Source organism: Electrophorus electricus, chromosome 2 (genome assembly GCF_013358815.1).
Source record: "Electrophorus electricus isolate fEleEle1 chromosome 2, fEleEle1.pri, whole genome shotgun sequence".
In the NCBI taxonomy this organism is placed as follows: domain Eukaryota; kingdom Metazoa; phylum Chordata; class Actinopteri; order Gymnotiformes; family Gymnotidae; genus Electrophorus; species Electrophorus electricus.
The window spans coordinates 28,976,561-28,998,948 of record NC_049536.1 but is presented as its reverse complement, the minus strand read 5'-3'; the positions used below and the strand labels follow the sequence as shown (position 1 = coordinate 28,998,948).

General features: G+C 37.1%; 1 protein-coding gene across 1 annotated transcript in view; it reads right to left on the bottom strand.

Annotated features, from left to right (window-relative positions):
• col6a3 (collagen, type VI, alpha 3) overlaps positions 1 to 21,681 on the bottom strand; it is a 68,657-nt gene extending 46,976 nt beyond the window's left edge. The window contains 13 exon segments of the mRNA XM_035535958.1: positions 93 to 692; positions 1,209 to 1,805; positions 2,049 to 2,645; positions 2,737 to 3,319; positions 3,411 to 3,424; positions 4,337 to 4,927; positions 5,091 to 5,684; positions 8,959 to 9,558; positions 9,662 to 10,255; positions 10,491 to 11,084; positions 13,560 to 14,156; positions 18,223 to 18,331; positions 21,474 to 21,681. Coding sequence (XP_035391851.1) covers positions 93 to 692; positions 1,209 to 1,805; positions 2,049 to 2,645; positions 2,737 to 3,319; positions 3,411 to 3,424; positions 4,337 to 4,927; positions 5,091 to 5,684; positions 8,959 to 9,558; positions 9,662 to 10,255; positions 10,491 to 11,084; positions 13,560 to 14,156; positions 18,223 to 18,304 — 6,043 coding nt within the window. The 5' untranslated portion in view covers positions 18,305 to 18,331; positions 21,474 to 21,681.
• Between the last annotated feature and the right edge of the window lie 707 nt (positions 21,682 to 22,388).

The window sequence follows — 22,388 nt, the reverse complement described above, 5'->3', positions numbered from 1 at the left end:
CCTCTACATGAAAAGCTACACAATTTAAATAAAAAAGAATGGTAACAAAAATCACAGAAATATTGGCACACAGGGCTCTCATAAATGCATACCAATAGTAGTTGGTGATGTTGGAGAGATGGGAACAGAAATAGCCTCTACCGATGTCAGAATTTGCTCTTGGACATTTGGGAGTTCATTGAAGTCTGAGACAGACACAGCATAATTGGGTTCATAGGAAATCCTCTGAAGCTCTGTGCTGTCAGAGGCCCTTGATCCTATTGCAAAGGTCAAGACTCCCAGATCCTTAAGAGCAGAGGCTGGGGTGTCAACGGGGTCAAACGACCGTCCACCACTCAGCAGGATCAGTATCTGTGACACCCCTTCCAATCGTCTGCTACCGGAGGAGTCAGTAAAGACATTGTCTCTGACGTACTGCAGAGCCGCCCCGGTGTTCAGGGGTCTTCCTCCTTTGTGCCTCAGACTTCTAACAGTGCTGAGAACATCCTCCTTTGTTGCGTATGTGTTAAGATAGAAATGGGCCTCTGGGTCTCTGCTGAACTGGACAACAGACACACGGTCTTTCCCCTCTGACACACGCAGTCTCTCAACCATTTTTTCAACAAAGGCACGCATTGCTGGGAAAGAATTCCTCGTGCCATCTGAACCATCCAAAAGGAATACTACATCCCTCTCAGGAACTTTTTCAGGAGCTAAGGACAGTAAAGAGAAAACAAGGTCATATCAACTTTACTATCTTTTTTTTTCTATCAAGAACACTTTTGGATGTGCACAGTCCAATTGGAAAGGACACTCTCTTCTCTCCTGCACTATTCAATACCCATATTGTGGACTGCAATACTCTAGTCCCTTGGCTTGGTACTATTCTGTGGAGCTGTGTTGGTGCACTTGCGTCTTGGCAGACGTTTGGCTGAGTAAGGCAGACTTGGTCTTTGGCTGTCGGATCTGAGACTTGGATGACGCAACCCTGGGCAAATTGTGACTGTGAATCCAGAACGAGGACCTCCTGATCCCAAAGAGCAACAGTTTAGTTTGGAACGCTAACTGAAGAGCCCTTAACACAGACCTAGTTTTCCCTTTCACCATATAAAAGCGCCAATGCGACAATTTCATAACATGCTAACAACTCAACATGCTAACATTCAACTGTCCAATTTCAACAATTATTTTGTGGGCATTTGTAAAATATTTATGGGAATCTGCCTTACCTATGACTGAAGGTTTCATCGGTGTAACCTCAAAAGGTACGTGGCTGAGAGATGAGAAAAACTGCTGCTGGATACTGGCAAGTTCAGAGAGTTCAGGAATAGACTGAGCAAAGATGGGATTACTGACAATTTTCTGAACTTCTCTGCTTGAATTCCTGGTGCCAACACCAAAAATCAAGACCCCACTTTTTTTCAGGGCAGAGGCAGGTGCATCTACATTGTCACTTGACCGTGATCCACTGAGCAGGACAAGAACCTGTGGGACACCTCGCTGATGTCTGCCGCCAGCAGAGGAAGTGAGGACATTGTCTCTCACATACTGGAGAGCGGAGCCGGTGTTGAGAAGTCTCCCTCCTCTGTGTCTTATACCTTTGACACTGTCAAGGACCTCCTCCTTTGTTGAGAAGGTGTTCAGATAGAAATGGACCTCAGGGTCTCTACTGTACTGCACAACTGAAACGCGGTCCCTGCTCTCATCTATATCGAATTTTTCAATTACTTTTTGCACAAATTCAAGCATGGCGGGGAATCCTTTCCTAGTGCCATCTGAACCATCCAGCAGAAAGACAACGTCCTTTCGGGGCATGTCATATTCCACTAGGAAGAAAACAGTGCTATTTTAGACAAATACATTTTGGTAAAATGCATCAGTTTCAATAGTCATTACTACAGAGAACTTTACTTAGAGTTATTCAGAGTTCATGCGGCTCCTGTTGTTTCAAAGCCACAGCTCAAGGCTACGGGTTCACCTCTACATGAAAAGCTACACAATTTAAATAAAAAAGAATGGTAACAAAAATCACAGAAATATTGGCACACAGGGCTCTCATAAATGCATACCAATAGTAGTTGGTGATGTTGGAGAGATGGGAACAGAAATAGCCTCTACCGATGTCAGAATTTGCTCTTGGACATTTGGGAGTTCATTGAAGTCTGAGACAGACACAGCATAATTGGGTTCATAGGAAATCCTCTGAAGCTCTGTGCTGTCAGAGGCCCTTGATCCTATTGCAAAGGTCAAGACTCCCAGATCCTTAAGAGCAGAGGCTGGGGTGTCAACGTGGTCAAACGACCGTCCACCACTCAGCAGGATCAGTATCTGTGACACCCCTTCCAATCGTCTGCTACCGGAGGAGTCAGTAAAGACATTGTCTCTGACGTACTGCAGAGCCGCCCCGGTGTTCAGGGGTCTTCCTCCTTTGTGCCTCAGACTTCTAACAGTGCTGAGAACATCCTCCTTTGTTGCGTATGTGTTAAGATAGAAATGGGCCTCTGGGTCTCTGCTGAACTGGACAACAGACACACGGTCTTTCCCCTCTGACACACGCAGTCTCTCAACCATTTTTTCAACAAAGGCACGCATTGCTGGGAAAGAATTCCTCGTGCCATCTGAACCATCCAAAAGGAATACTATATCATAATTTTTACGGAGATTTCCTACAAAACATAAAAAATATTCTTATTTTGTTGTTTTTTTAACATGTTGATTAACTGATTCATTTTTCATTCATTTTTTTGCGGGCCTTACCACTTGATTGCTCTTCTGTTATTTTCTCTAATGAATCGGTTCTCATTGCAGCCACCAGCTGCTGTTTAGTTTTTGGTAGATAAGTAAAGTCTTTCAAAAAGAATGATTTTTGTTTAGTTGAAATAATTCTAATTTCTTCAGAATTTGACTTTTGTGTCCCTATTCCAATTATTGACACACCAAGACTTTTGAGATTATTCGCTGCTTCAGTAATATTGTCTCTTGATTTTCCAGCTGTCATCAAGATCAGGATTTGCGGTACTCCTTTGCTTCTTCTACTCCCTGATGAACTTACAAATATATTATTCTTTACATACCTAAGAGCAGAACCTGTATTGAGGGGTCTTCCCCCTTTGTGTATCAGACCTTTAACTGCATATAGTACATCCTCCTTTCTTGAAAATGAATTTAGATAAAAATTAGTGACAGCTTCATTGCTGTACTGAATTACTGCAATTCTGTCATCATTAATTCCTACAGTCAGATTTGCTATAAAGTTGTACAGAAAATCTCGCAGTGCTTGAAATCCTTCTCTAGCATTGTCTGAGCCATCCACAAGAAAAGCAATATCTCTTTTTTGCTCCTTTCTTTGAACTGCAAAATCTGAAGATCACAGAATAAATGTGTTATCTTTTTTACAAAAGCATTCAGTGTTGTTTTATACAAAATTCAACCTTGAAAATTTTTGCTTTTTAATATTTTAGGTTGACAAAATGTGAAATATTTCTTACCATGAACTATTTCCCCTTTTAGTTTCTTTTCTGCAAGTTTTGTTAGTAGGCTTTGTTGAATACGCGGCAAATTATGTAAATCAGGATCAGCATATGCATAATCTGTTTGTGAAGAAATCGCCTCCAATTCGATTTGATCTGCAAGACTTGATCCAATGGCAAAAATTGCTACCCCAGCTTTCTTTAATGTGCTGGCAGGTCCTCTTGGAGAGTCTCTTGATCTCCCACCTGCCAGTATCACAAGAATCTGCTTCACACCTTCATTTTCCCGACTTCCATTTTTGAGGGTGAAAACATTGTTTTTTTACAAACTGAAGAGCTAATCCAATATATCGTGGTCTTCCACCTTGTGGTATGAGGTTCTGTACAGCATTTTCTACCTCAGCAGTGGATGTGTAAGTATTGAGATTGAAATTTGTTACTGCAGTGTTGCTAAATTGTACAACAGCAATTTGATCCTTGTCATTACTGATATCAAATTTGTTCACCAATTGGGCCACAAATTCTTGTATTACTGCAAAATGGCTTCGTGCATCATCAGATCCATCAATGAGGAATACAATGTCTCTTTTGGCAGTCACAGTTTGGGCTAGGATAAATAGAGTACAAAGCTTCATAAGTGAGAATGACAATCCAGGGTAGAAACGATACTTATCAGCAGCAAATGCTAAATAACTAAGACCAGTTGACAAAGGAAGCCCAATTTGTTAAAACAACCTTATCAAGTAGTAAATTCAAGTTGGGCTCTCGAAATATGTTTTTAGTTAGCTGCTCTTGAAGCTTAGTGCATGCACACATGGCACACAAATGAGAACATAGGAACCTGACAAAATCATGTGTCTATATCCTTTCATCATAAGAATTCTTACCCTCAGATGTTGTGAACTGCTCTCTCATTTTTTCACCACCATTCACAACAGAGGCAACTCTTTGGTAGATGCTGTCAAGGTAGTTAAAGTCGGGGATGGAAAAAGCAAATGCTGGTGTAGATGACATTGTCTGCAACTCTAAAGTGTCAGCATTTTTTGTCCCAATAGTAAAGACCTTCACATCACTTTTCCTTAATGTCTGTGAAACTCCCCTGATATCATCATTTGATCGCCCACCACAAAACATGTATAGAATCTGAGCTACACCTTCCAAATGTCTGCCTCCAAATGATGGAGAGAAAATATAGTCTCTCACAAATTGGAGAGCAGCACCAGTGTTCAGTGGTCTTCCTCCTTTGTGCTTCAAAGAGCGCACTGAATTCAGTACCTCATTATTATTTGAATAGGTGTTGAGATAAAAATTAGCAGTGGCATTTCTATTATATTGGACCAGGGCAACCCTGTCACCATTTTCCTCTACACTAAGATTTTCAACAACCATTTGGATAAAGCCACGAATGGCCTCGAAGCCATTTCTAGAATCATCAGACCCATCCAGAAGAAATGCAACATCTCTGGAAACAACAGATTCTGGAATACAAAGTGGCACAACATGTAAATAAAACATGTAAAATAATAATAAAATATATAAAATAAAATGGCAGTTATCGTTAATGCAGTGCATAACCCAGCAAATTATGCTCTCTTATACTAGTGACATGTAGAATCAAAAATAAAGAATACCAACTCTTACCAAAACCTGGAAGAAAGGTAGTTGGTGTGGGTGTGGCTGATGCTCCTTTTATTAAAGCCAAAACATTTTCTTTAATTGTAAGAAGATTCTCAAAGTTAGTAATGAAAAAGTAATTTGGTTGGTGGGATACTGTTTGTAGTTCAAGAGTGTCAGCATTTGTTGTACCAATACTTATTGGAATGACTCCCATTTTCTTAAGGGCTTTGGCTGGGCCTCTAACATCATCTGTAGACCGTCCAGCAGTTAAAAGAATCAAAATTTGTGGTACTCCCTCTAAATTTCTACTTCCCGAGAGGACATTGAAGACTTCATCCTTTACATATTGTAGGGCTGCCCCAGTATGAAGGTGTTTTCCTCCTCTGTGTGTCAGGCGTTGAACACTATCAATAATATCCTCTCTTGATGAATGTGAATTCAAAAAGAATTCCAGAGTTACATTATCACTGTATTGAATAACAGAAATATGATCTCTATTCTGCCCCAAGATTAGTCCCTCTGACAATAACTGGACAAAGTTTTGTATACTCAAGAAACTTCCTCTTGTGTGGTCAGAGCCGTCAATTAAAAATACAATATCTCTTTTACCACCATCTGCTGTGAAAAGAAAAAAAGCTAGTGTTTTTAAAGGAAAGAAGTAAATGCAGGATTACAAACCACCATATATCCAGGAAAGCAGAGTAACAAATTGATGCTCATCCTTTAAATTCATAAAAAACACAATCTCCGTAAACCCCATTTCTGTCCAAGAGATGTGTTTCTGTGTTGCAGATTTTGTGTGTAAGAATTCACTAAGATGCATATGCAATGCCTTTATATGTAATCCAGTTATGTTGTTATTTTAAATATAAAGAATAATTTAAAACATTCTTACCTAATGTAGCTGGTAGCAACTTCCTTGGCTGATGGGGCACTCTTTTTATATATGACATAAGGTTCTGCTCAATATTTTGAAGGTCATCAAACCGAGTGACAGTAAAGGTATGACTGGGAGTGTGGGAAATCATTTGAAGTTGAATAACATCTGCATTTTGAGTCCCAACACTGAATGTCACAATATTTTCCTGTTTTAGTGCTGCTGCTGGATCTCGAACATCATCCTGGGATCTCCCACCAGTTACCAGAATAAGAATCTGAGGAACACCCTCTAACTGTCTACTTCCAGAAGATACAGTAAAGACATGTTTTTTAACATATTCAAGAGCTGCCCCTGTGTTAAGGGGACTTCCTCCTTGGTGTTGCAGGCTTTCAATTGCCCTGAGAACATCTTGCATTGAGGAATGTGTATTTAGCAAAAAATGGACCTGGGTATGTGTACTGTACTGAACCACAGACACTTGTTCTGCACTCTGTCCAACACTGAGTTTATCCACCACTCTTCCAACAAACTGACATATGGTTTGAAATCCATCTCTAGTGTAGTCAGACCCATCCAGCAGAAAAACAATGTCTCTCTGTGCTGTATCAAATTCAATTAGGAAACACATGAAATTGCTTTGTTAAAATGTATTTTAAAAATCTTATAAATTAGAGACTATTTTCTCTATTTATAAATTTAAATGATAGTTTCATATAAATAATTCAAGTTCATTAATATTGCAATATTATAATATTAAAGTGAAAAACTTGAAAAAAAAAGAGTTTTCAGTGGAACTGAATGATTTTTCCAGATCATAGATTTTTTTCCAAGAAAATCTATGAAGGAGCTCAACAAGCCATTGAGGCAGGTAAGAGTTGAAGATTAGGAGTTTCTGGTGATTTAATATCAACAATGATTAAGAAATCATTGACTCAAGGAAGAGTTTAAGATGAAGAAGTGTCTTCATGATATGGAAGACTATCCCAAGACAAAAAAGATGAAACCAAACTTGTAGCAAAATAATAGATGGAAAGAAGAATGCATATATTATTTAAAGCAGAGCAGATCTCAACAAAGATACCAGGGTGTGTCAGAATCCATAAAATGACATGAGGCAAAGCAAAAAGCTTAGAGAAATGAAGGTGATTCACTGATTTTCCTTATATTAAACTGCAATTCATATACACACTATTCATCCACAAAAAAGTGAATCAAAAATGCCATCAGGAAGAAGGTTACAGTTCTTACCAACAATAGTGGGGGGCTCTTTTGCCAGTTTGGATTTGATGAAGGAGAGGATTTCTGCTTGTATAGATAAGAGTTCACCAAAGAATGGTAGATTAAAAATATATCTAGGTGAATATGCTATGCTCTTTAGCTCCTTGTTAACTGCATTCTTCAATCCAATAGCAATGGTCAGAACTCCAAAAGCTTTGAGATCTTCAGTAGGTTCTGTCACATCATCACTAGACTCTCGACCTGTTATTACAATCAAAAGTTGGGGAACTCTAGTCTTGTGTCTGCTTCCAGAAGCAACAGTGAAAATGTTGGACCTGATGTACTTCAATGCAGCACCAGTATTTAGAGTTTTTCCACCTTTGGGTCTGAGACTTCTTATTGCATACATCACATCCTTCTTGCTTTTGTGAGTATTAAATACAAAATGCATCAAAGCATCTTCACTGTACTGCACTACAGCAATTCGGACATTGTCTTCATCAATGTCCAGATCCTCGACCATTCTTCGAATAAACTCGCGGATAGCCGGCAAACCATTTCTGGAATCATCCGAACCATCAAAGAGAAATACTATATCCCGTTTATTGCTCCCTGCATTATTTCAGGACACATGCACAAATATTAAATTTTTTTTTTTCATTGAGTTGATGATTTTATGTCTAATGGATTTCAATATGTACAAGAGCCAACAAGTGTACAAAGATTGTGCCTGGATCATAGTTTAAAAGCATACTTAATGTGTAGGAAATCAGAAAGCAGGGGATCTCCAAATGAGATTCTGAGGAGGGCAATGGTGTGAATGCAGAATTGACAAGAAAAAAATGCTCTCATGGAGTGGACATGTTTACAAAAGAAAATGCCAAGTGCAGAAACAACAAAGGTAAGTAAAATATTCCAAAAGAACATCCAAAAGAACACAATGTTAGCCATATAATACATTAAGCAATACCACTACTTTGCAACAAAAAATTAATTTTCAACTGCATCTAAAGCATTTTGAATAAGAACTGAAAATTTTGCACATAAATACGGATGTTCTTACCAACAATTTCAGGTATTCCAGTGAAAGGTATATCTCCCAAGGAAACAGTCTTTAAGGATGAAATCACTTGTGGCTCAATGATAGAAAGGTCATTAAAACTGCTGACCATGTGTGTGAAGCTAGGTTGCAATGAAACTGTGTTCAGTTCATTTAAATCTGTAGTTCCCACACCAATGCTCATTGATACTACTTCAAGATCTCTAAGAGCCATTGCAGGACCTGTTACCCCATCACTAGATGATCCACTACTTAATAAAATTAGTATCTGAGGAACTCCTTGAAGCCGTCTACTCCCTGATGAAGAAGTAAAAAGCTTGTGCCTCACAAACTCCAGGGCAGCGCCAACATTTGCCATTCTTCCACCTTTGTGTTCCAAGACTTTTATGGCATTTAACACTTCCTCTTTCTTCTCATAAGTATTGAGATAAAAGTTGACCCTGGGCTCTTCGCTGTACTGAACCAAAGAAACTCTGTCCATGTCTTTCTCCACACTGAGTTTCTCCACAATGTTTTGAACAAAATCACAAATTGCATGGAAGCCATTTTTAGACTCATCAGAATCATCCAGTAGGAACACTATATCTTTTGGTATTTCAATGGTATGAACTAAAATACAATAAATAATAAGAAAACAATTTTAAAAGAAAGAAGGAAGTAACAAAAACAAGAAAAAAACAACATCTTAGACAATGCAAATGACAAATATATACTCATAGAAGAAGTGCCCTTACCTTGTTCCAGAATAACATCAAGCTGTGCCTTTGGTAGACTCACATAGCTGTTGAGCTTTTGCTGGACTGTGTTGAGCTGTCTGAATTCCTTCACATTGAAGGCAAATGATGGATTGTGTGAAATAGCTGCAATCTGCTTGGGATCTGCGTTTTTCACTCCAACACCAAAAGGCACAACTCCTTCAGTCTTTAAGGCACCAGAAGCTTCTTTTACACTGTCACTTGATTTCCCTCCCATCAGAACAATCAAAAACTGGGGAACGTTTTGGTTTGCTCGACTGCCATAAGATGAAGATAAAATAGTGTCTTTCATGTATGTTAAAGCAGCTCCAGTATTCAGACTCCTGCCACCAACAAAACTAAGCTGTCTAAGAGCCCCCAGGACTTCTTCTTTGGTTTTATAGGTATTTAGGTAGAAATTTGGAGTTAGTCTTTCACTGTGTTGGACAACTGCAACACGTACTTTATCAAAACCAACATCTAGGGGTTCAATGACTTTGATTATAAAGTCACGGATGTGTCCAAAGTCTCCTCTAACATTATCAGATCCATCTATCAAAAAGGCAACATCCCTCTTACCATGATCAATGACAGTAGTAACTGTGGAAAAAAAGATTATGGTTAATCATATATGTAATATATAATATAGTATGTTGTCTTGCCTTATAAACATGCTATTTCACTGAGATATTCATTAACTTACCTGGCTCACCAACAACTGTAATGAGTGGTGTCATAATATTTTTAACAACATTTGGCAAACCACGAAAGGTTCTCTGATAGTATGCCAGATTTTCAACAAAAGCAATTTTCTTTAGTTCACTCTCCTCCACCTGACCAGCTCCAACAGCAAAGGTCAGGACTCCAGCCAGGGCTACTTGGTCTGCAACTCTCTTGACCTCATCTTGAGACGGACTGCCAGTGATCAACACCAAGACTTGCTGGACTCCCTGGCTCACACGAGAACCAGCTGAAGTCTGGAAGTGGTTTGCTAGAGCATATTTTAATGCTGCTCCAGTATTTAACACATTTCCTCCCATTAGTTGCATCTGAGCTATTTTAGCAAGTATGTCTTGTTTGGTGCTATAAGAATTCAGATAAAACTCTGTTCTCTGTCCCTCAGCAAACTGTATCAGTCCGATGCGCACTCGTTCCGGCCTCACATCTAGTTGTTGAACTATACTGGAGATGAAGTCTCGTACAGCAGGCAAGTTATTCTCAACATAGTCGGCTCCATCAACCAGAAAGACAATGTCTCTGACTACTCGTTGAGTTTGGATAGTTGTTATTTCAAATTCTATGGAAATAGAAATCATGATTAGAATAGCACTTCTGCTGTTTTCCCCACAAATAGCAAGCATTATTTATTAATATTGTTCTCAATGTTTTACTTTTAGTGCAATCAAACCAATTCTGTGAATTACACAGCAAAGCAGCATTACTAATGTCCAAGTCCAAGTCCCCAGTGAGCAAATCAATTTAATTACACGAATAAATAAAATACATATGTTTATATTTCCTCTAAAAGTTACCTGACTCGGTTGGTCCTTCTGTCACACCACCACCTGAAATTGTAGACAATAGTGAGACAATCTGTTTGGGATTGCGCAATAAGATTCGGGGGTCCTTCAGCATAAACACCAAGCTTTCATCAAAAGCTATCTGCTTGAGTTCAGCTTCATCTGCAGCCCGGAAACCAGCAGCCATGGTCAAGACACCCATTTGTTGTAGGGCGTCAGCTGGTTGTTGGACACTGTCTTTAGACCTTTTGCTGGTAATCACCAACACAAGCTGTGGCACTCCATCTCGAAGGCGGCTTCCTTTCTCAGGTATAAACATGTTGTTCCTTACAAAGTCCAGGGCAGCACCAATGTTGACATCAGGTGATGGTTTTGGTTTAACTTGGCCAAGGGCAGAGATGAGAGAATCCTTTGTGCTGTATGAGTTAAGGTAAATCTCAAGTCTTGGGGTGGTGGAAAACATAGCCACTCCAATTTGCACCTCATCAGGTCCAATTGGCATAGTGTCAATAAAGTTTTTGATGAATTCACGAATTGCATTGACAGAAGTGGAACCCATGCTGCTGTCAATGAGGAATATTATGTCCCTCTTCGAAACAACCAAGGCTAAAATGAAAAAAGAGCCAAAGTAACAATTATTACTTTTGCTGCTGACAAATTCATAATGTTCATTAGATACAAAGACATTTTTGCACCATTACTTGTTTTGTAGTTTTTGACTCTCATGTAATGCTTAATAATTTCATGTGTGCCAATCAGATTTGTTTAAACGTAACAGACCACTTTTACTCTCTTGGCCATGGCCAAGGTAATATGATTTATGTTATATGAAATTCAAACTCAAGCCAATTTGGCACCATTAAAATAGTACAGTTAGTATTTTGTAAAATGTATATTTTCTTTGTTAAATTGGACGAAACAATGATTTTAGTGTATGAGTTGGTCTATATCAAAGAAGCACTTTTTTACTTTAATACAAGTAAGTACAGGTGTATTTATTTTGTTTTTTTTTCTCCCATGAATTGTCTACAATCTTTCTTCCACAGTCTCTCAAGAAAGGCACTTGTCTATGGTGCACATTTAATATGTGGTTAAATGATTTTAAGCACCTATACCTCATAGCATAATAAAACAAAAACAATATTAGTTTAAAACAAGCATTATATTGAACTTCTAACTCAGCAATAATTCTACTTTTTATCCTTCCAAACAACCCATTCAGCTAAATTACCCAAACCAAAAATATTAGACTATATAAATACTCCACATCCAAAACAACCAATTTACTCTCAGATCATTTCAATATCAATAAAATTTCTTCACATTCTTTAGTCTACATTGAATTTGTCAGTTCATAGCTCCATTTTTTATTTATAACTACTAAACTTTGCACTAAAATTCCTCCAATATGAGAAGAGTGTGTTTATGTTTTTGGCAGTATTCAGCCTTAGACATTTTTTGTACTATCCCTTCAAGAATAGAAGTCATGAATCGGAGAATGTTCAGAAAAATAATATAATCTTCAACTTACTAAATGATGGTACAATGGACACCTATACGTAGCCCACATCTAACCATATCAAATACTGTGGCTGACTTAGCTATCAAAAGCTCTCTCAACTATTAATTCTCCTCAAACACAGCAGCTCCTCCACAAGTAACATAAGTATTCAACCTACATTCACCATTCAACCAAAAATGCTGCTCATAAACAATTACTCCCTAATAATATAATACTTTTCTCAAAAATAGTGCTCAACCATAACTAATTATCCAAATAATTATTAATCCAAAAGCAATACTAATTTCCATTTTCTTAACAACCACACCTCTCTCACACCTAAGTACAAGTACACAACATCAAAATACCCCAGAATCAAAAATAAGTTAATTAATTAATTTAAATACCACCCATAAATATCCTCCCAAAAATGTAACTAGTCTGAACATCACATGGCATCATGAACAATTACTCGATTACCTGTTACAACTTTTCAGGAAGACAAAAAATGTCAGCAAAGAGGTTCTGCACAACTTTGTGCTTTTGTTTGGAGGTCAACTTCACATAACGCTTACAATCTAAATATCAACTAACATTAGCTAGCTAATAGGCCATAGGTGTGATCAAATGATACAAGTTATACAGAAGTCAGTTTTGTTCTAGTTAAATATTTTTGGTCTGGCTCTAGTAGATATTTAGCTAGCTAACATGTGAATGATTAACAAGATATTCATGTTTGACTTGGTATGTGACCCTAAATGAATAATAAAATCATATTTGTAAGTATGCAATATCCAATAAACACATACATACAAATATATATTGTATGTGATAAAGGCTATTTACTAAGAAACAGACTCAAATCTGGCACCAGCCAAATAAAGAAACTTTTTATAGAGATGTATTTGTTTTTTATCCTTCAAGGGGAATTTACATAGATTACACTAGAATGCTTATTTCTAATAAAATATATAAAGTTGTGTATGGATTTCTGTGTGCATATTAATTTTAAAGTGTTATTCAATAAACAATCTACATGACAAATAACCTTTTAACTAAAATATTTTTTAGATTTTAAACATAGATTCTAAATTTTATTATATTTTAAACACAGACTTGCATTTGCTTCCTGCATGTTATTTGCCCATGACATTGTACATATAATTGCTTTTTATTTAAGAGCAAGTAATCTTTGGTTGAAGCAATTATATGAAAATTGCATGTAAGCACTTCAGCAATTACACACATGGTTCCATAATACAGATAATGAAAAAAGGGGCAGAAATGTGTTGAATATTCATATTAAGCTTAATTAGACCTTGGTAACTTAGGCTTGCTGTGAGTAATTTGGGTGCTACTCTCTTTTTTATTTTATTATAAATCACTCTTGCAAAAAAACAGTTTACCCAAAACCAAGATTTTTTCAGAAGCAATATAGGTTTGTTAATGACCAATTATTATTATTATTATTATTATTATTATTATTATAAATGTATTAGTTTATAAATGAATTTATTTGGCAAAAGCAATTACTGATCATGTGTTCACATTTCAGGGATCCTCCTTGCATAATTACATACCTTGTGTGAATTCAGTGTGTATCAGAATGTTGTGTTGGACCACCTCATTAATATATGGAAGCAGCTCATCAGCTATACCGGCCACTTTTCTGACATCACTGACAGACAGAATAAAGCTTTTATCCTTTGCAATATCCTTCAGCTGGGCACTAGCTGAACTGCCCATGGCAACACCAAAGGTGTATACATTAGCCTTCTTTAGTGCCCTTTCACCCTCACTGACATCATCAGTGGACTGCCCAGCACTGACAATTAACAAGGCTTGGGGCACCCCTTCTTCTGCTCTGCCACCTGCCTCTGGGCCCAACAAATTGTTGGTCACCTCTTCCAAGGCTTCCCCCAGATTAGAATCATCTCCACCGGGGAATTCGAGCCCTTGTATAACATTTTGGATTTTTCCTTTGTTGTCAAAGCTATTGAGATAAAACTTTGTCTCTGGGTGGTCACTATAGAGTACAAGGGCAACCCGGACCGTGTCCCTGCCCACATCAAGCCCTTCAATCACTCGGAGAGCCAAATCACGGACGAAGGGGAAGTTGGCAGCTCCAACGTTCTCTGATCCATCAATTAAGAGTACAAGGTCAGCTGAGTCTTGTGCTTTGAAAGGAGAGAACAAGAAAAAGAAAGAAACACAAAGCAAAATGCAAAATGTGAGGGTTAAAACGCAAGAAAGTGAGAAGACAAGGTGCGCACACATGATTACATGTATCGTGACAATCCTGAACTTTCACAATGCATCATAAAACACAAACATCATGCTGCATGGGGCTGAATCAATGAAGACATTCATTATTTTTTCTTTATTTAATTTCAGTTATAATTTATACATTGTTAATGTTGTTTCACTATTAAAGCCACAGTCAGGAAGTGAAACTTGCAGCCAAATCAACTCTTGACTGATTACTGATATGTGATTACTTGGGTTTCTAGTCATACAGGTCACTGACGGTTTGAAGTGTAATTCTGAGGATGTTTTATCAGTCCTCTGAGGAGCTTTATCAGCTCAATTAAGTGGTACACTTTTTTAATTTACACTTTATGTAGGTCTGAAAATGTGAGAAGTACTTCATCATGGTTTTTATTTAACTAAGTTGTATATTGTCACATGTTATATAATATAGCCTTTCTTACCTCCAGATCAGAGGAGTATGTTATTAAGCACACCGCTCACCTCTGACAACCATGCCTGTGGCTTTGAGAATCTAATTGCTTGATTCATGTGATTCCGATTTGGTTCCCACTTTATATTAAGTGCAAAAATGTTATACTTGCTCTGTATCAGATTGCTAATAAGAATATTAATAAAATGTTAAGGACTTGTGCTTTACCTCCAGAAGATTTATGAAACTGCATTCTTTTCCCTTTGCCATTAATAACTTTTTTTTTCTTTTAACTGTTCATTTTGTTATGGAACTGTTTGCCTTTTGGGGCAATTATATGTTAGAATTATAAAGGTACAGTTTAATTTTTTCCTATTAAGTTCAACTGATGGCTACAGGCTATATGTGCGCAAAGCGAAGTGATGTAATTTATTTGATTCAGACATTTATATTCTACTTTCATAAGCTTTAAAATGAATTTTCAGAGACAGCAGGGTGGGCAACTAGAAGTACGTTCCAATAATGCAATCTTGACGTTGTGTCTACAAGTTTCTCAGTGTCATGTAGGTTTAACATATGTCAAATTTTGGTTGTTTTTTTAAATGATAATGTAAGGTGGGCTTGAACCCAGGTGATGACACCAACAGCCTACCGGGTGAGCAACCACACTCTAATGGTGATGGGCCTGTGTGCAGAATAGTTAGATCGTGGATCAGGTAAAACTAAACACTGCATGGAAAAGGGAGCACATTGGACACCACGGGAAGAATGGCAACCCTGATGCACTGGGGAAAACCAAACTAAAACTTCCCAAGCAAAACCACAAAACAGGGAGGAACTTTAATGGCTAAGGGAAGCCTCAGGAGAGAGACAGACTCAAGAGGGAAAAGGACGTGTAAAAACACCGACAGCCTCTCAGGGAAGAAATGAGGTGTAGCCCAAGGGTTCACAGCCATCAATAGCTGAAGTTACCAGCTAGGCACTTGGCTCAAAACCTTAGCAAAGACCCAGCACTGAATGACTGGGCTTTTATAGATCTAGCCCAGCTGTTGGGCATCAAGCCTGATTAGTAGTGTGGTTGCCTCGAGGCCTGGTGCCAACCCTTACAGATAATATTAATTTTTAGAGATGTTACTTATATAAAACTCAAATGGTGGATCACAATGATTGATTTAAAAATATATAGATTTTTTTATTGTTTCAAAAAATAAAGATTAAAAATGTAGTTTTAATACTGGTGGAATCTTTCAACATAAAATAAATTTTATTGAGATAGCTATTTATTTGACTTCTTTATTTAATTAATTAATTATTTAATTAATTAGTTCGTTTATATATATATATAATTTTTTTTTATTATTTATTTATTTATTTTTTATATATATCAGGTACTCGTCACAATTTGATGTTGCTTAGACCTTACAAAGGTTCAGAACTAGAACTCGCCTCAAGTACATACAAGCACTAATACTGCATAAATTTCATTTCACATTTTTCCTGTTGCATGACATAAGGCTGACATAATGTTTATGGACACCCTATTATAAAGTGGGACCTGTAACTTTTAAATATGTTTAAAATTACAGTATACTTCCTGGTAGTTACCCTGGTAATTGTACCATCATCTTCTTTTATTCAGACACACCATGCAGACTCATGTTACAGAGTTCAGTCATAACAGTACCAGTCATGAACCTTTATCTCATCTTTTCATTAAATTACAAACCCAGTAATGTGCACCCATAGCAAATGTAATTTCCTTCTCCTGTTTGATGAACAAGGGCATAATTTCATTTTGCTATTGTCCAGCATAGTAGTTTATTTAATGAAGAGATGAGAGCAAGTAGGTTCATCACTGTTTTAAATTGTAGAAGCATGTTTTGTTCAGTTATATGAAAGATGTTTATTACCATACACACATACTTAAGACACTGAGCTCACACGACACAAGCTGTGGTGGGTGGTTAGCTATTATAAACAAAGGTAGCTGCTTTTTGGTTTAAGGCAATTGGCAGACACTCCTATCCAGAATGATTTAGATGTTCATCAGTAAGACAGAAGGTGTGGTGCCTGGGTGTTGCTAGTACCATGCTCTACCTGCTCTACAAGGTGAGGTACATCTGTGCAATGTACAGTAAATTTTGGAGGGTGTAAGCGACATTTTGTAATGTGGGCAAATAGAAGAACTGGCATAAGGAATATAACAAATAGACATAGAGATTGGTGGACCCTCAATAGACCAAAATGCATTTAAAGTATACAGTATATATATTCAGTAGATTAATGTGGTAAAAGTATCTGCCATTAAATTGGTTCTTCTCTGAACAGGACACCTCTCTTTAAAAAACAACAAAAACAAACAAACTGAGAAACTTTGCACTATCAATGACCAGACATGCATAAATGTGTGATACTTAGATGAAAAAAAAGTGATGTTAACAGTGCAGATGAATGGTTAATAAAGGTCTATGTCTGAATCGTCCTTGTGTTACCCATAGTCAGCATTTATAACTGACGTTGGCCATTCCAGAGCTTTGCTGTGGCAGTCTGAGAACACACCAGCATCAATTCAATTACATTTTAATTGCACTTTTAACAATAGACATTGCCTCAAAGCAGCTTTTCAGAAAGCAAGTCTAGTACCATAATAAGCAAGACAAAGGCAACAGTGGTAGGGAAAACCTCTTTCTTTCTTAAGCTCAGGCATCAGGATGAAGCCTCGAGAAGACCAGACTCAAAAGGGAAAACTTGTTCTCCTTTGGATGAAACTGCATAGAAATATCTCTGAGCAGTATTTATCTATTTATTTAATCTAGCAAATCACCCTGCTGTAAAATAAGCAGTGACTGTACCCCAGTTTTAAATGAGCTTTTATACTACCAGTCCATTAAATTATCACCTTAATTTAAAAGTTCAACCCGCAAATTAATTTGCTACATCACCATATTTACCACTGGTGCCATCTTATGATCTGTCAAAACTGTACAGCTCTATAACACCAGTCAGTCAGCACAGACATTTTTCTTTGGTACTGCCACCTAAAATGATAAGCGTGTGTGGGCCTGTGGGTGTGTGTGCGTGTGTGTGTGTGTGTGTGTGTGTGTGTGTGTGTGTGTGTGTGTGTGTGTGTGTGTGTGTATGTTTGTGTAGGTGCACATTCATTAATGAAAAGTTAAAAGCCTGTTAACACAAATTGTGCATGGGAATTATATGTATATATATGTTATGTTAATTATATATGTTAAATACATGTATATGTTTAGTCCTATAACTGTACACCTCCACCTCACCTGCTATTTATTATTAAATGTTTTATGGTGTAGGTGGGTGTATATAAAGTATATTATGAGGTGTAGCACACAAAAATAGGTGTAGCACTCAAAGGTTCTTGAAAAACACAGCGAAGTTATACACTTTTAAAACAGGTCTAAGACACATGATTTGCAGTAGGCACTGCTGAAGTTTGAGATTCCTATCTAAGTGTGACAAAATAATGCATGAAAAAGAAAAATTTTGACAAGAAGCAAAACTCTGTTCAGCTGGAAATATATGAGTACACATACCATCCTGAGCATGAAGTTTTGGGATGCCAAAGAACAGCACACTCATGAAGGTACAAAAAGGTAGAAACCAAAGTTTCCCCATTGTCCAAGGCAACACCAGAAACAACACCTGTAAAGAGACAAAAGATAAATGCAGAGCTGCATTTAAGGTTGTGGAATTCTTTAACTCTTGATGATTTGAAACAGTTTGGTACCAGAAAATGGCCTTGTCTTATTTTTTTTTATTTAAAAAACACTTTTCTTTCAAAAACAATCAAATTTCAAAGTGACCTCAAACTCTTGAGCAATAGTGTACGATCGCTAACATATGTTTGAGCTATTTGCTATGAGACATGCAACTCTGGATTTGCTGTTCACAGTGTTATGGATTTGAAGTTCCAATCCGTATAACTAGGGCCATCAGTGCATTGCACTGGCATGGTAAATATTAAAGTGCAGGTACCTGCTACACAATTGAAGAAGACTAAACAGGTGACCCAGATAAACATTATTTACCCAGAATGATTTGAACAATATAATTACATTTTTTAGTCCATTGCTGTGTTGGGTTGCACAATCACTCTCTAGCTGTTTGTGTTGATTTAGTAATGTACAGTATAGGTATTGTGACCTGGTATTGTGAGCTCTTAAGTATTAGAAATTCTAAAATAATTTGAGGCCATTACAATATTATAATAATGTGGCTATTCATTGTGCACCAAATTATACATCAACTTATGCAAATGCAACTTTATCCTATGAACAATTGTGCTGCCACTCTTTAGACTGCTGATTGTTGTTTATCAACTTAAAGTCTAATCTTATACTAAGATATAATTATTCTGGGAACAAACACCCTTGCTAAACATATAAATCATTCAAATAATACATCAATTGATTTATTACATTATTAATGTATTGCTGTGATTGATTAATATGGTTAATTTATTAATTAATAATATTATTGAGGATTATGGTCAAAGAACTGCAGAGGTTGATTTCATCTTGGTAAAACAACTGCTAGACACAACAGTGAGACACCTCCCCCATGCCAACAAGCTCTTTTAAGGGTATGTGAGGAACAGGAATGCTCTTCATTGCAGCTGGAACCAGGATTATTAGTTTGGGGTCTGTTTTTCCTCCAAAGGCTTTAGAAGACTTGTCAGGAGACATCTGGCAAGAAGGTCTCGCAAGATCTGGCTGCGTCAGCATGGAAACTAAAATTGGGACATGGTTGAGTCTTCCAGCAAGACAATAATCTAAACACAACATGGTTGCAGAATCAGGTTTTTGCAATGTGAATCCCAGTCCCCTGAGCTAAAGCACATTGAACACTCTGGGAGTGCTAAAGTGGAGAGATGGCCTAGACCTCTGGACAGTCTGCATCGAGCAGTGGTCTTAAATGCCTTGTTCTGCCTTCTCCCACCACATCAATCTTTATAAGCACTTAGGGCATCTGGGTACACAAATGTAGGTATGCCAATAAATAGAGTAAAATTTTCAGAATAAAAATGAATTTCTTTTCTGATTTGTTTGAACTTTTTTTCTGGTCCATGGTATTACGTTAAAGCTATATATTGTCTATAAAATTTTATTTGTGCTATATAAAATTAAAACTATATCATTATCACATATTGCTGAGCATGGAAACTGCACTGATTTTAAAAAATGGCAAATTTTATCATTCATGTTTTCTTCATATTAGTTGAGGAGGCTAATAATCCTGGAGGGCAGGATTAGTCTGGATTAGCACTAGTCACTTTACTCTCAGACTACACATGCAGCAGCTCTGGTATAGGTCAACATTTAGAAAGTAACAGTACTCAGAATGTAACAATACTCAGTATATGATCTCCTGTTGCTGCTCCTTTGAGATTGCCTTTAAATTTCAAATGATCTTTGCTTCTAAACACTTCATTTTAGTGGATTTTTAGTGTTTGATTAGACTTTCCTGAGATTAAATCTAGTTGCAGGGTTATCACCCCCTGGAGGTTGTTGATTTAGCAATATTGAGAGGGATTACACATTGCTTTGCAATTCACTATCTTTATTTTCAAAGTAGAGATTATCATCCTATGTTAAGTTCTAACATATATTTACATATATTTATTTGTGCTCCAATTTCACAGTAATATGAACACAGCAAAACGGACATTTTTGATCAGGAAACAATTAATACCTGAAAATAGCTCAGAGCAACATCTACTTAGCTAAATACTATTTCCATGTTTTTATTTTTCTATATCTCTCACCCCCAATATATATATATATATATATATATATATATATATATATATATATATATATATATATATATATATATATATATATATATATATATATATGGATCTCAAAGCCAAATCTATGAGTACCTAATGAGTATTAAAAATTGACTCAACACTGCCCTCTGCTGGATTATTGGAAGTTTCATCTGAATTAAAATGCTTGTCTAGCCCAGCTGCAAGGGCTCTACTAAGATAAAAGCAAGTTTGAATCCATATGACTCTTAATTACTTTAATTACTTGTCTGCTCATGCATAAGATAAGAAATGAGCATGTAAAGCAGCTTTGAACATACACTCATAGTCTTTATCAAAGTTTATAGTCTGTATCTCTCCTCAGCCACGGACAGAGCAGTTACAAAAAGCATTTCACTGTCAGTTATAGCATGTATGACTATGTACGTGACAAATAAACTTTGAACTTTGAACTTTAGTCTGAAACTACAGTGATATATGAGCACAAATTCTTATTTTCTTAGGTCATTGACAGTATAACATAACAGCATTAAATTACTGTGAAACTTTGAAACACTGAATAAGCCATGAACATCTGGTTCTGCTTCACATGGGTTTTATGTCTGGCTCTAACTGTCCAAGATTTCCCCAACCATCTGGCTGAGACTATGGAAAAAATGTCTCACTTAGCACTCTCTCTTCTTTTTACTGCTCAGAGGGCGTGATTTAACCACCATATGCAGTGCTACATTTGTAGCTCATCACAAAGGCAAACCTTTTCCATTTTCTTCCCCTCCTAATAGCAAATTGGTTGCAACAGAACTTACTGTCAAAGTTACCACTGACCTTTATTTTGAAAAAAATCAAAGAAAGACAAAAAGTGTATGCAGGAGGCACACAGTACTCTCAACAAACATTTGGAGTTGCATAGATGTTCACAAACTTGCTTGATTTGTAAAACTAAACCATATCTTGTTGTATTGAAATTTCAACACACATTTTAAAAGTAGCTAAAAGCAAGAATGTTTTACTTACCCTGAGTAAAAAGAACTGTATTTCACAGGCTTTTTCAGAGGTTTTAAAAATCTGCAAAATATGTCTTTAGGATCTAGGTCATTATCTTCCTGGAACTTCCCATCAGTGGACAAGGGTGGATGAATCCAAGTTAGTGATGATAGACTGAGCGCTGGGTTAGAGGAGTGAGGTACTCACACGCCCAGCTGCTCTACAGAGTGGGACTGACTCAAAGACAAGACACACACGCAAACATGGAGCCCTGTCACACAGGATTTTTCCACACCTCCCACTTTCTTCTGAGGGGTGGGAAAGAGAAGGAAAAAAAACTCACAAAGAAGGAAAAAGAAAAAAAAGTATTCAAATCAGAAAAAGACATAGTAGGCTGTTTGTAATTCAGCAGTGGGATGGGAAATTGTATCATAGATTCCACCAAGACTTGTTCTCCTCAGCCGCTTCACTCAGAATCTCAAATGTGAGTTCTTAACATCCTGTGTTTCTGAGGAACATTTCTTCTTCTAAGAATCAAGAATAGAGATGTGCTACTTTTTCATGAATGTAATATAACAAAACAGTACATTTTCACATTTAGAAAAAAGAATGCAAAAATCCTGTAAAAGCAGCAGGGATATTGAACACGCCTAAACCGAGCCATCTATGGATCTGTATGAGAACTTCACTCATTCTTTCACCGATATGGCTTCACATTTCTTTTGCAAATACGTATAAAAACACATGACATCGCACTTCGGTATACATTATACTGGAGTGTCACATCTGTTCCCTGTGACTCACCTACTCTCTCCATCATAGACCCCAGCTCCCATGGTCCTCCAACGAGTTTCATCAGATCTGATTGCCCTGGTACTGCTCACACCTGTTCTCAATTTATTTACCTTTCCCTTTATTTTTAAGCTCTAGTTTCCTGTTTGCATC